At 42.6% G+C, this 14,891-nt stretch overlaps 1 protein-coding gene across 25 annotated transcripts in view; it reads right to left on the bottom strand.

The window, feature by feature from the left end:
* Positions 1-14,891, bottom strand: part of TJP1 (tight junction protein 1) — a 256,103-nt gene that overhangs the window by 113,624 nt on the left and 127,588 nt on the right. For 9 of the 25 annotated variants that reach the window (XM_035303675.3, XM_035303674.3, XM_035303672.3 and 6 more), the window contains exon 1: positions 1,631-2,127. The exons of 12 other annotated variants lie outside the window; for them this stretch is intronic. In XM_035303675.3, coding sequence (XP_035159566.2) covers positions 1,631-1,657 — 27 coding nt within the window. In that variant the 5' untranslated portion in view covers positions 1,658-2,127. Of the gene's footprint in view, positions 1-1,089; positions 2,128-14,891 lie in introns of those variants that run through there. 4 more of the 25 variants (XM_078375903.1, XM_078375898.1, XM_035303670.3 and 1 more) reach the window with 3 other exon arrangements.

The following is a 14,891-nucleotide window of genomic DNA, read 5'->3' on the forward strand; positions in this document are numbered from 1 at the left end:
GTTTTACTCTATATAAAATTCCGAGGTGGCTCCATAATACAGCATGTTAAAAAATAAGTTTTCAACTTGCATTTTACTCGTAAATATTTAGAATGCAAAAAGTCCCTACAATATAATATTCAACCAGCATGCTTTTCAGTATGCCATCCAAATCTCAATACTGTAATTCAAGAGGATAAGTACTCCTCCTCCCACTAAATCACCTTACTTCGGCAAACCACTGCAAACGTGTTTCTCTCCATACTTGAAATAACCTTTTAAAAGTGTGTTGTCTCGCATATCAAGTACCAGAGATCACACTTCAGGCACAAAGTGACGTTCTGTGTAATATGGAAACAAAGCCTTTCCTCCTAGGAAAGGAAGCCCCAGAAAAGGCAAATAATGGGAGCTTATTTTAAACCAAAGCAAAATGTTGCCTTTTCTCCTAAATATCTGGATCGAGTTTTACCTTTAGATTGTTCTTTCTCAATTTTAGGTCAAAAAGGTAAAAGTTAAATTTTTCTTAAACAAAGAATACTATATTCCTTAAAAGAATCTATTCATTACTAAGTGTAACCGCTAGCTTCTTCCAGCCAGCAAACACGCTTCCGTGAGAGTTCGAAAGTTGCAGAGGCATACTATTCCCGCTCCCAGATGGTACGAGTAAGCATTTCAAACAAATGTACACACATGAAACCACCACCTGCCCAAGCATCTCAATACTATTTGAATTGATTTTCTCTTTCTAAAGGGGATATTTTTACTCTTCACATTTCTGTATTTCTCTAATTGTTTGGAATAACAAGTACTACTTTATGATAAAAAAATTAATATACAAGAATGGGAGGAGGATTCTAGCTTTTTTTTTTTTTTTTTAAAGGAACTTAGGCTTTTTAATGTAATATATAAGCTAGTTTCAAAGCACCGGGAAAATGGCATACTCCGAGCACATAGGAAAAGTGTTACCTTTTTTGGCTGAACCCACGGGTCTTTCGTAATTTTTAAGAGCTCAACTTATTCTCTATTCGTAGGAATACTTTGTATTACTTTTGAAAGTTTAATTCAAGTTAAATTATTAAAAGTGTTAAGAGGTCGGCTTTTTACAGTTACCTTAAATAATACAGCACGAAAGAAAACCCGACCTACTACGCCTCACAGGCTGAGCTGAGTGTCCCGCAGTCTCAAAGCCTTATCGCTGGCGTGCGCATACCGCAGGGAGTGACATCAGATCGAAACTGCAGGGTTTCGCCGGGGACCAACCACTCCTCCAAAGACAGCAGCTCCCGGCCAGCTGGAGGTGGCACCCCAAGCCCTGGCCCGCCGGGGCCCGCTCGCGGTCGCCGCAGAACCCTCACCGGAGCCGAGTTTCTCCGCGCGGGACCTGTTGCGCGTCCCCGCCCTCGGCGAGGCGCAGCCGGGCACAGGCGCCCGCAGGCGATGCACCTGCCCGGGACGGCGGCGGGCGCCCCCCAGCCCCCTCCCCCGCCGCCCCCGCCCGAGGGGCTCCCCGCGGCCCGCAGCCCCGCGCCAACCCTGCCCACCCCGCCGCCCCGGCAGCAGCCTGGAGCGAGGGCGGGACAAGGGCCCGATGCCGAGGGGCGGGCGGCGGCGCTCGGCCCCGTACGGCCCTGGCGGCCGCGGAGGCGCTCACCTTGGCGGCCGCGGCTCTGGCGGACATCTTGTCTCTCTCCAGCGCCGCGCGAGGCTCCTCGGACCCGAAACTCCGCGCCGCCGGCCCGCCCGCTCCTCACGCCACAGCCCAAATAAACATCTCCCGAGAGCGAGCGGGGCAGGGGCGGGGGCGGGGGCGGCCGGAAGGGCCCGGCCCACGGGGAGGGAATTCAACTCGGACAAAAAGTCCGGGAAGCGCCCGCCCCGCCCGGGTCTTCTCCACGGGGCGCGCCCGACCGGCGCCTCCCTCCGAGCGCCGCCACCCGCTCGGCCTCCCGCAGCTCTCGCAGCCGGGCTACGTCGCCCCGCCCGCCCGCCCGCCCCTCGGCAGCACCCGTGGCCTCCCCGCGTCTTCTGAGAAGCCGGCTTCCGCACGTAACTTCTCGGGAACCCGCGGCCGCTCAGGAACGCGGCGTCGGCGGGCTTAGCCGGCGCCTGCAACTCAGCAGCCACGCAAACCTGCCGGCCCGGACCACTGAGCATGCCCAGCCCGACGGGGGCGGGGCCCGACGGGGCGGGGCGGAGCCCCGACGGGGGAAGGGGCGGGGCGAGCGGCCGGGGTCCGACCCCAAGCGCGGAAGGAAAAGCCGGGTAACCCAAGTAACTTGGAACAGTTTCCGCTGCCTTGCGAGTCTTCCTGTTGTTTTTATCCAGGGTCCGGCAAAATCCGCCCCCCAGGAGAAAGCCCTTGTGCACCAACGCTCTCCTAAAGAGACCTGTCCGCTTGCTCCTCGACAAGCCACGCATGAGCCCCACGCATGAGTGCGACTGGAAAGGGGCAGAGCCGATACCTGGCGGTTGTTTCCTTCATTGCAAACAGCATGGTCACGGCTGTCACCGCGTGCCTGGGCGTTGTTTCCACGGAAGGCGGAACGCGTTTTCTGCAAGACACGTCATGGCTTTCATCTCCGAGGAGCTCCAGCAGGGTCAGAAGCATTGCTCTGGTTCCCCCGCGCCGACTGCCAAGGCTGAAACTGGTGATGAGGTCATGGGCACCCGGAGGCAGCAGCCTGAGAAACACCCCAGAGACCTGTGACATCTCGGCCCACACCCCACATTAGGCCCCAAGGTATATCCAAAGTCTCTTTCCCGCCCATCTAGACAGGAATCTGAAAAATTTATTTTTGGCCATCAAGATTGCTGAAATTCTTGTTGACTGAACCGGTCAAGCTGCCCTGCATTCTAAACGCCGTCCCTCTAACTCAAAATTGGGCAGAAAAGGGTATAAACAGGTGCAGTCCATGGTCCAGTTTAATCAGCCACTAAACAAACTTCCCACAATGTTGACGTCTTTGCTAAACACTAAGGAACATGATAAGAAACCATTCCTAGCCTCCCTAATCTACACTTGTAAAATGTAAAGGTCTTCAAAAATGCCAGAAATTCTTAGTAACATCGATGATAACACCTGGTATAGTGCCACAATGGGCACAGGAGAAATGGGAGAAAGCATAAATGTCGGGTTTTAGACTATGGTTTTCTCTGTAGAATTCAACTATGAAAAGAACAAATTTAACAACGAAATATCCGTATAAGATATATGTGTATCAGTTAGGGCTTCGAAGTAAAGTACGACACATCTTGCAACCCAAAGCTCTCTGAACTAGAAAAGAGCCTTCTGCAAATCAAACTCATTCCTTTTTTTCTTCATAAAAATGTTGAAGTCATTTTTGTTTTAAAGTCAAATTGTAATTGTTTTGCTTTTGGACAAAGTATTATTTATTCTTTTAAGAATTCTGGCTATGTGTAGTAGCTTGCGCTTATAATCCCAGCACCTGGGGCCAGGTGTGGTAGCTCACGCCTGTAATCCTAGCAGTTTGGGAGGCCAAGGCAGACAGATTGCTTCAGGTCAGGAGTTCAAAACCAGCCTGGCCAACATGGTAAAACCCCGTCTCTACTAAAAATATAAAAGTAGCCGGGAATGGTAGCAGGTGCCTGTAATCCCAGCTATTTGGAAGACTAAGGCAGGAGACTCGCCTGAACCTCAGAGGTGGAGGTTGCAGTGAGGCAAGATCACACCACTGCATTCCAGCCTGGGCAAGAGCAAAACTCTGTCTCAAATCATCATCATCATTCCAGCATTTTGGGAGGCCAAGGCCAGAGAATCCCTTGAGGCCAGGAATTTGAGACCAGCCTGGGAAACAGTGAGACCCCATTCAAAACAAACAAAAAAAATTGACATTTTGATTAAATTTCCTCATGTGCAAACACCATTTAAAAAGGCCTGGGAGGTATTTTTTAATTTTAAAAGGTGGTGATGAAAGACCTTTCACATTATCTTCACCATTTAAGAAGATGTGCAGCGGCATAACCTGCCTAGAACTAGATGTGGTGTCTTTAATAGTACCTAATTCTAGAGACAGTATCTACAGATGCACTGACATTTTTCACTTCTCCTCATTTGTCACTTTTACAAGTAGCCCAATGTATAATTTAAATGCTACATTGTAACTGTCACCAATTACAAATAGATATATATCTGATTTGCCACAGTTTATGAAATGAAATCAAGCAAAAATATTTCATCTTGAGAATACTATTCTTTAAAAATTATATTAATAGTTATATTAATAATTTCAGTGAGTAACAGTATTGCTTTAAAATTTTTCAATGGTATTTTTAATATCTAAACAGCATAAAGTATATTCTTTAAATAACCAAGAGAAGGTTTTATCATTTTAAAAATAAAGGTAAAACACTGTTGCCAATTAAGAACAAAGCTCTATTCCTACAGTTTATTCTTTGGGTAGATGTTTTCATAAGTGGAAAGCATAAAACATAATCTGAAGAATCGCCCCTTTAACAATTAAAGAGTTTACCCATGGAACACCAAAAAAGTATTTTCTGACTTTTATGCTTCCACATGCAAGCCATCATAGCTCCTCTAGATCAATATGGGAAGAAATACAAGTTAATTAGGGATTCTCATTCAGAGTTACAATAATGTTGAACCACGAATTTCTTCCGATTTTACAGATTTATCTTATTTCTGATCATCTCTGCAACTGAACAGGAAACTGAAAAACCACAACACTTACAAAGACAACTTCCTGTGGGATTTTTGGTGTCTGCGGCTCAGAATGAAAAAAGCATTAATGTATGCAAAATCTTTATACGTTTTAGATACAACTACTTAATAAAACAGCCTTGACCAAATAACTGTATACACACCTAATTTATATATGTGTATATTTATGGTTTTAATTCAAAAAAAGATCCTTAGGAAAGCATATTTATGTTATTTTTATATGAACCGTGAGTTTATGCTTGATATGCAAAGAGGAAGTATTTATTCATGGTAGTACAGCACGAGGCAATCTCGATAATGTCACAGAAGAGAATCTATACAAAACACTAGAAGGAGAAGCACTTTATCAAGACATTGTAACAACAAAAATTAATCCTGATCTCACTCCTATGCCATATCATTAAGCATTTTCCAAATTGTTACAGCATTTTCCTCTGCCAACAAAGTCATATAACAATGTTAAATGGGGGAAAATGTCTTTTAAGGCTCAAAATGTTTCTAAATTTCATAGACTAGTAAAAATTTTAAAAACATATTAGAGGTGTAACATAGGAGTACCAACTTTTTAATCTTATAAAGTATAAACATTTTAAAACAAACATTATTGACTGTATATGTAAAGATAATTAAAATGGCAAATTTTATATTATGTACATGTTACCACAATTTAGAAATACAACAAGAAAGCTACTATCAACACCATTTCATTTTTTTTTTTTTAAGAGGCCAGGTGCAGTGGCTTATGCCTGTAATCGCAGCACTTAGGGAGGCCAAGGCAGGTGGATCACAAGGTCAGGAGTGCAAGACCAGCCTGACCAACATGATGAAACCCCATCTCTACTAAAAATACAAAAATTAGCTGGGTGTGGTGGCGCACGCCTGTAATCCCAGCTACTCAGGAAGCTGAGACAGGAGAATGGCCTGAACCTGGGAGGCAGAGGTTTCAGTGAGCCGAAATTGTGCCACTGCAGTCCAGCCTGGGTAACAGAGTAAGACTATGTCTCAACCAAAAAAAAAAAAAGAGAGAGAGAGAACACATAAACACCAAAAAACAAGTCTTTTTAAATTCACTTCAAAATACATAGTTATTTCTCAAAAGAATTCCTCCTTTGGGGCCACCCTTCCCACTGATTGGGGCAAGGTGGAGCTTTCTTTTTTTCAGGGTCCCAAATATTGTACAACCAGGCAGATCAGCTGCTCCATAAATCATGACTAAGGAATCCAGGCAGTCTGGCACACAGGCCTCTGGCTCATCTCTGAGCAGTTTGTCCTCCATTCTTCATAGCTCCTCCACTCTGATCTACGCTCTCCCATGATTCCTTTAAGACTCCCTCCCCAGCCCAGGCAAAACATCTCCTCTCATAATCCACAGAGAAAACAGACATTAAGGAGTAGAAACTCCCTTTCCTTCCTGCCAGAACACTGCCCAAGCCTACCCTTGGGCATCTGCTTTTCCTCTTCATCCCCCGCAAAGGGTTGCCCATCCCATCTGGGGGGGCTGACCCTTTCAGTGGTGTCCTCTTTCTCTGTCATCTTCATCCTGTCATTAGCTAATGAATTCTACCTCTGAGATTTCAAGTTTCCTCTAGTGTTTCTCTTAAACACAGTCAGTGCTCCCCAGGCTGCTTACCAAGGTGTGCACTACTGCAGGTGTACAAGACCCCAGTGCAGAGGGCTTGCAGATGGGGTTTAATGTGGTTGCTGTCTTGAATCTTAAGGACTTTTGTTTTGGATTTTGGTTTTGTAAGTGAAGGACAATGGGAAAATGAGGCACACACTGGGAGACTGGGGCCTCTGCTCTTAGAGGGTCCTGACACCTCCTAGGAGGGTATCTGAGCTGCCTGCTCCCATAGCTCTCAATATCCCTGCTGGTTGTCTCCCTCCTTGCTCCACTGCCTCAGCCAAAAGGAATCCAAACAGGGGGTGGGGTTTGAGTGTGCATACCCACAGCGCCTTGAGTACACAAAAGCCCCAGACGAGCAGGATCACTTTCTGTCTGGTGGCTGCCGGTGGGAGGCCATGTCTTCGTGGGGGTGAGTGTCTAGCCCAGCCCAGATCCCAGATCCAGTCATGGAGGTTTAAGGATCCTTAGTGGTTGCCATCTGCTGTGGGTTGGATCAATAGGCCCGTGGCTCAAAGTCCCCAGACCCTGTCCCCAGCAGGGCATTCAAGTCAGGAGGTTTGAATGAATGTCATCACAGCAAACTATCAGGCCCAGCACACATCAGTGGGACCCCAGGGCCCTATGGAGGGTCTATACTTGCTCTGATTACCCACCCCCAATCCCCTAAGGCCCCAGGGCCAGAGTGTTCCTGGGCTGGTTCCCTGCCTGGGGATGGGATCCTCTCTTCCTCCTTCCAACCTTCCAGAGTCTGACTGTGTTCCGTGTCTTCCAGCCAGCTTGAGGCATCCTCCAGGGACAAGCCACAAAATATAAATTGTGAAATTTCAGTGACTCCTCATGAGTTAAATATTCTGAAATTTATATTTAAAACTGGTGTTGCACAATATAAACAGTAAAATTCATGCTAAAAATTAACATTTTTCATTTTTCTTTGCTCTGAACATGAAATAGTGCATAAAAAACATGACAAGTCAGGATGGAAACCTTGGAAGAAAAAAAAACCTTTATGTGTACCTTTAATGACACTTTTTTCATACCTTTGAAGCAAAGGACCCCTAGATTACAGAGGCAGCTCTGGGTCCACCTCTTCCTGCAGATACTGTTCTGTCAATTTGTGACAAGTTTCTCAAGAGTTGTCTGCCACAACTAGGTCTTTCTGTTGTGAATGCACGCCCAGGTCTTTTGGCATTCTTCCCCCTCCCCACTTTAATTTCACAAGTAATACTGGCATACATTCCTTCTGTAAAAGATTGATGCAATTGATATATTTTTTAAAGTCCAACAGAACAACATCCACTGCATTCCCATTCCTATAATTACCCAGGAATACTATGACCTAAGCCTAACTAGAGAGTATATTTCCAGATCACTTTCTGTACATATATTTACATGGTTTGTGTGTGTGTGTGTGTGTGTAGAGAGAGAGAGAGCGAAGGAGAGAATATAAGAATGTATGGTTGATTAGCCTTTAAAAAAAAAAAAGAATGTATGGTTTTGTGAGTGTGTGGTTTTTTGTTTGTTTGTTCGAGAAGGAGTCTAGCTCTGTCGCCAGGCTTGAGTGCAGTGGTGCGATCTCCTCACTGCAACCTCCACCTCCCAGGTTCAAGTGATTCTCCTGCCTCAGCCTCCGGAGTAGCTGGGACTACAGGCGCACACCATGCCCAGCTAAGTTTTGTATTTTTAGTAGAGACGGTTTTTCACCATGTTGGCCACAATGATCTCGATCTCTTGACCTCGTGATCTGCCTGCCTCAGCCTCCCAAGATGCTGGGATTACAGGTGTGAGCCACTGCGCCAAGCCAAGGTTTTGTATGTTTTAAACTAGTAATAGAGAGTATTTGCTGTTCTGTAACTTTTTAATGTAACATTTCATCTTTGAGATTACATCAAATAATGAAAATCTGCTTCATCATTTAAAAATGGCTGTTTAGAATTCCATAATATCAGTGCATTATAGTTTATCCAAGTAAGATGATTTCTATTATAAGGTCCCAACAAAAATCCTTATATATGTATATATATCTTTTTGTACACATGTGTAAGTATTTCTCTAGGAGAAATATCCAAGAAGGAATTATCTGGATTAAAGAATATGCTTACTTAAAAAATTTTTAACTGATACTGCCAACTTGCCCTCTAAGAAAACCAGATCAACTTATCTTGTTTCCTCCCCTCCCCGATATGAACACTTGATAATGTTAATCTTTTGTAGTTTCTCCCATCTGGTAGACAACAATGTTACATCACTTGCCTATTACATCACTTACCCATTTTGCCCTATCAGGTTATTTCTTGTGATTTATTAACATGTATTCTTTTGAACTGAATAAATTCTAAGTCTTTTTTTTTTATTATTTTTTGAGATGAGTCTTGCTCTGTTGCCCAGGCTAGAGTGCAGTGGCTTGATCTCTGCTCACTGCAGCCTTAGCCTGATGGGTTCGAGCAATTCTCCTGCCTCAGTCTTCCCAGTAGCTGAGATTACAGCTGCCTGCCACAATGCCTGACTAGTTTGTTGTTTTGTTTTGTTTTCTTTTGTTTTGTATTTTTAGTAGAGACGGGGTTTCCGCATTAGCCAGGCTGGTCTTGAACTCCTGACCTCAAGTGATCTGCCCACCTTGGCCTCCCAAAGTGTTGGGATTACAGTCATGAGCTACCACGCTGGGCCCAAGAATTCCAAGTCTTGGCTCTTGGTCAGCTCTATGTGTGTGTGTTCAGTACATTTTATTTCAGAATAAGTTTAGCTTTACAGAAAAGTTGCAAAGATAGTACAGAGAGTTCCTGTACACCCTTCACCTGACTTCCCCTAATATTAATATCTTGCATAACTATGGGACATTTGTTAAAAACTAAAAGATTAACATGGGTGCAGCGTAATTAAATTACATCAAGTTCTGCCTATTGTAACTCTTTAATTTATCTCATATGCTTCCAATTTTGCCAATGTCTCCTACTTGCCAAATCTTGTGAAAACTACTTTGGACATGTTATTTTTGAGCCTCTGGATTTTCATAAGGTTAGGTGTGTGAGGGTGCCTGGAGGAAGCAGAGTGGAAATTCACAGTCACACAGGGGTCCACGTGGAGTTCCACATTTCTGATTCAGTTTAAGAAATTTTTTCCTCATGCTCATCTTTGTCAAAGAACTTCTGTGAGACATCTTCTGAGCCTCAAATACTAAGTGAAGATTAGAAGAAATTTACATCTCTTTAGATTAGAGACTGTCCTCCCAAGATGGCAAGGAGTGCCAAATTTATTGCATAAAAAAAAGAGATACATTTCTTAAAAGAAGCAGAATACTCCCCCGAAGTATAATGTTTGCATTTTTTTACAATGTGTATGTTATAAAACCTTTATAATAAGGTTTTTTTTTTGTCTTTTAAACAAATAAATGTACAATACAGAAAAGTCAGAACTTTATAAAACTGCATTTAAGAAGAGATAAGTGTATTTTTAATTTTTAAAATAAGTTTTAAGGAAGGATAAATACACATCTGTAAAAAGAAACACTGAAAGGAAAACTAAGAATAAGTAATAATGGGAACTTTTAGAGGAGACAGAGGGTAGCAATGATATGAGGCTTTTCTAGACATGCCCTATAAACCACTTTGGCTCTGGACGCAAAAGTCTCTTCCATTTTTAAAATATACAATGAAATGAAAAAGGAAAAAAGCAGTCTCTAAAAGCTGAAAACAAACTGAAGCAAGAAAATTTATATACAAGAAATCAGTGACCTAACTACATAGAGAAAATAATTATTTCCAATGACACTAGCATATTCTAATGAAAGCAGCACTGTAAAAAAATCTTAAATTTAATTCAGTAGTCTTTTAGTAGTAATATTAGCATTATTACTTTGAAACTGCTCTATATATGTGTATGTATATATTAACTAATATAAAACTTACATATTCATTAGTGTGTCATTTAATATGTTATTACATAAGGCAGAATAATATTTATTTTTGATAACTATAATAATTATATATGATATATTGTCTAATATATAATATAATATAATTAGTATGTTTTACATATATTAGCATTAACACACATCAATTATATGAATATTACCATACTATGCACATAACAGTTTTAAAGTTACATATAAATATATAAGAAGTTTAGGGCCGGGTGTGGTGGCTCACGCCTGTAATCCCCGCACTTTGGGAGGCCAAGGCGGGTGGATCACGAGGTCAAGAGATCGAGACCATCCTGGTCAACATGGTGAAACCCCGTCTCTACTAAAAAGACAAAAAATTAGCTGGGCACGGTGGCGCGTGCCTGTAATCCCAGCTACTCAGGAGGCTGAGGCAGGAGAATTGCCTGAACCCAGGAGGCAGAGGTTGCGGTTAGCCGAGATCGCGCCATTGCACTCCAGCCTGGGTAACAAGAACGAAACTCCGTCTCAAAAAAAAAAAAAAGAATTTTAAAGTAATATTAACATTATTATATATTAGTGTATAATAATGCTAATATTACATGATTACACTAATATATATTAATATATGTTAATGTCGTTAAAAACCAAGATTTTTTGTTTAAGAGAAAAGAGAAACAAATATAAAATTTAAAAAGCTAAGTAAAAATTTTGCAATTCTAGTTGAAGTTGAAAAATTCAGTATAACTTTTTTTTTTTTTAAGATGATGTTTTGCCATGTTGGTCAGGCTGGTCTTGAACTCCCGACCTCAGGTGATCTGCCCGCTTTGGCCTCCAAAGTGCTTGGATTACAGGCGTGAGCCACCATGCCCGGCGTAACTTTTTTTTTTTTTTAATATAATTCCTAGTTCTGGACATTGAAAACGACTGGTAGTAATGGAAACTCAGTGGCAAGGAGCACTCCTAATGCCCATATTGTAATCTCCAGCTAGGAACAGCTGATAATCTTGGGACATTCTGGTCCAGAAAGCAAGAAAGTTCTCAAAGTTCTCAAATGAGTCCAAAGGATACAGATGCCAACAATAAGTAGTTCTTACTGGCCAAAGATGATACAATTTGATCCTGCAAAAAAAAGAAAAAAAGGAAGAAAAGAAAAAGAAGGCACCTGACTGCAACCCTGAATATCTAAAACCCATTAATTCATAATAACAAAAAAGAGCAGGAAAGCAAGAGCCCCCAAAACAAACAACAACCTACAGATCACCCCTGGATAAAACTTGGGAACCAAGTCCTTACTCTGTAAGCTGTCAATTAATAGGGGAGAATATATTTTGTATGAACTTTAGTTCTGGTAGCCAAATAACTCTAATGGCTGAAGGAAAGTTTTTCTTAATAAATCTGAAAGGAATTATAGAAAACCATCATCCTGTACCACTTAATGAAATAATTGATGCAGGCAGTGATCATCAAAGGATCAAAGGATCAATCTTAGCATCACTAAAAGCAAGACAGGCAAACATCGATGCCTCCCATGTGAGGCAGTTAGAAGCATACAGTACTATCTATGAAGGAGTCCTGCCAAAAAATGAAACATGAATGAAATCCAGTCTACTGGGCTAATGTGCATAAGCAAACACAGAAGAAATGAAGGTGCAAGTTACATGACTCCAAAGGCAAGCTTAACAGACAAATACGGGAAGTTCTACATAGGAAAAAAAAACCCATTTTTAAAACAATGTAATTTAAAAAAAAGAAAAGAAAAACGGGACTGCTGTGGATTTAATGTGGATTTCTTTTCATATCTACTCACTGTAGGCCAGGCGCAGTGGCTCACACCTGTAATCCCAGCACTTTGGGAGGCTGAGGTGGGTGGATCAGCTGAGGTTGGGAGTTCCAGACCAGCCTGACCAACATGGAAATACCCCATCTCTACTAAAAATACAAAAAATTAGTTGGGCGTGGTGGTGCACACCTGTAATCCCAGCTACTCGGTAGGCTGAGGTAGGAGAATTGCTTGAACCTGGGAGGCAGAGGTTGCTGTGAGCCAAGATCGCACCACTGCGCTCCAGCCTGGCAGCAAGAGTGAAACTCCACCTCAACAACAACAACAAAAATCTACTCATTGTAAAATGACACTTTAAAGACAACTGGGGAAATCTGATTATGGACTGAGTGTTAGATGGTACCTAGATGTGACAATGGCATCATGGCTACATAAGGAAGGGACCCCTTTTTAGGAGACACATACTGAGATATTTAGAGTTGAAATGACATGTTTGGAATTTGCTTTTAAATACTTTGACAAAGAGAAAAATATAAAATAGAGGAGGCAAATGTAGCAAAATATTGAAAATTGGTGAATCAGGCAATAAGCACATGGAGGGTTTATTGTATTTTTCATCTTTCTTTGGGGTATATTTAAATGTTGGTGTACATGTGAGTTTTTTATCATGCAAATCAACAATGATATGAAAATTGAAATATTTCTGTCAGCTAAAATAAGTAGATTGTAAATAATTGTCATAAATTATTCCTGTCCCTGTTTGGATGTGCCACTGTGGCTCTTCTCATCAGGAGATGGAGTCCTTCCTTCCATCCCTTGAATCTGGTCAGCAGTGAGAACTGCTTTAGTTAAAGGGTAAACATGACACAAGCAGAGTCTTGAAAAGCACTAGAGCATTGGGGCTTACCCTCCCATGCTGCTGACAGCCCTGTGACTACAGAGGAGAAGCCCAGACTAGCCTGCTGGAGAGGTCGCGTGGAAAGGAAATGAGAGACCCTGGCTGAGGTTCCACCAACCTGTAGACTTATGAGTGAGGGAATTCTAGACCACACAGCCCCAGTCAAGCCACAGACTGACTGCAGCTGCAGAGTAAGCCCAGGCAAGTCTAGCTGTCTGAGCCAGATTTGGCGACCCACAGAATCATGATTGTTTGTTAATAAGCTAAATACTGAGATGGCTCGATTCATGGCAATGACTGACTGATACATAGGATAAACCTATTGAAGTACTATACACATATGCAGAAGACTGTCTTCTTAGCACTGTGAGGGACATGGCATGTACTCAGTAAGGGTGCCTGAATGGGAATTCCATGTCACTAGAAAATGGTATATGTGGAAACTGTCCAAAGGCAATGGAAGGCTTAGGTAGTCAACTTCCTTTTGTATATCTGAAGTGCTCTGAAACCAAGTAGTTATTCCACTGATAGAAGCTGGTATGGGAAGATAAACTGTGTAGAACTCTTTTTTCCATGGAAGACCGAAAAGGTCTGGCTCTGCCTCTTGTCAACTATGACCAGACACTAGAGAAACAGTCTTTGAGACTGCTGGCAGACAGCCCAGTCTTTCTCCCCTGACACAATTCTGTAACCCAAGTGGCCAGTGCGTGGAGAGAGCACACATCCCCATGAGAGGCCGCCTAGCCTTTCCTCCTCTAAGAGCCACACTGGGCCACCCTAGCACCCATGAACTTGGCTGGCACACTTTCCAGCAAAGCAGGTTCCACTCTGTGTATTCTGAGAACAAATCATGTTTCCTCCTTATCAACGGTTTTTGCTTGCAAATGTTGGACCCAGGTATAAGCATTAACGAGGGAATATTTAGAGTGCCACACAAAAATTCTATAGAGAAGCCATGGAGGTACACGTGTGTCTTCTAGCAGAGGTATTTTTTACTAAAAGAAAATATCAAAACATTTTCATCTCAAAAAGCTCAAGTTAATCTGATCAATTTAGCAGAATAACATAATTTATAATAATATAAAGGCCATATAGTCAATCTTTGTATCATTAACAAAATATTGTACTTGTAAAAGAAGAATTCAAGATTGTTAAATAGTTATCCATCATAGTAGCTATTTACTTGGAAAATTTTTTGTGGTCTTGAGACAGAGTCTCGCTCTGTCACCCAGGCTGGAGTGCAGTGGTGCACTCTCAGCTCACTGCAACCTCTGCCTCCCGGGTTCAAGCAATTCTTGTGTCTCAGCCTCCCAAGTAGCTGGAATTACAGGTGCACACACCTGGCTAATATTTGTATTTTCAGTAGAGATGGGATTTGGCCATGTTGGCCAGGCTAGTCTTGAACTCCTGACCTCAAGTGATCTGCCTGCCTTGGCTTCCTGAAGTGCTAGGATTACAGCATGAACCACTGCACCTGGCCTACATGGAAATTATTATTATTGTTGTTGTTTAGACGGAGTTTCACTGTTGTTGCCCAGGCTGAAGTACAGTGGTGTGATCTTGGCTCACCACAACCTCCACCTCCCGAGTTTAAGCGATTCTCCTGCCTCAGCCTCCCAAGTAGCTGGGATTACAGGTACATGCCACCATGCCCGGCTAATTTTTGTAGTTTTAGTAGAGACAGGGTTTCTCCATGTTGGTCAGGCTGGTCTCAAACTCCCAACATCAGGTGATTCACCTGCCTTGGCCTCCCAAAGTGCTGGGATTACAGGTGTGAGCCACTGTGCCCAGCATGAGGCTGTTTTATACTATTTTGCAGAAGCAAACTACTATTCAGTAAATGTGTCAAATACCTTTTTGAACTGCGGCTTTAAAGTTAACATTATTCAGTAAGGTTAATGACACAAAAAGATAATTAAATATGGTGAACGGAAAGAATGGACTTTAAAAGCTAAGAAAAACTGGTGGGAGACTTGAAGGGGACAGATGAAAACTCCTGGCTGAGCTTCAAGTGCAGCAAAACCCAGCAGAAAC

This window comes from Callithrix jacchus, chromosome 6 (assembly GCF_049354715.1).
Source record: "Callithrix jacchus isolate 240 chromosome 6, calJac240_pri, whole genome shotgun sequence".
Classification (NCBI taxonomy): domain Eukaryota; kingdom Metazoa; phylum Chordata; class Mammalia; order Primates; family Cebidae; genus Callithrix; species Callithrix jacchus.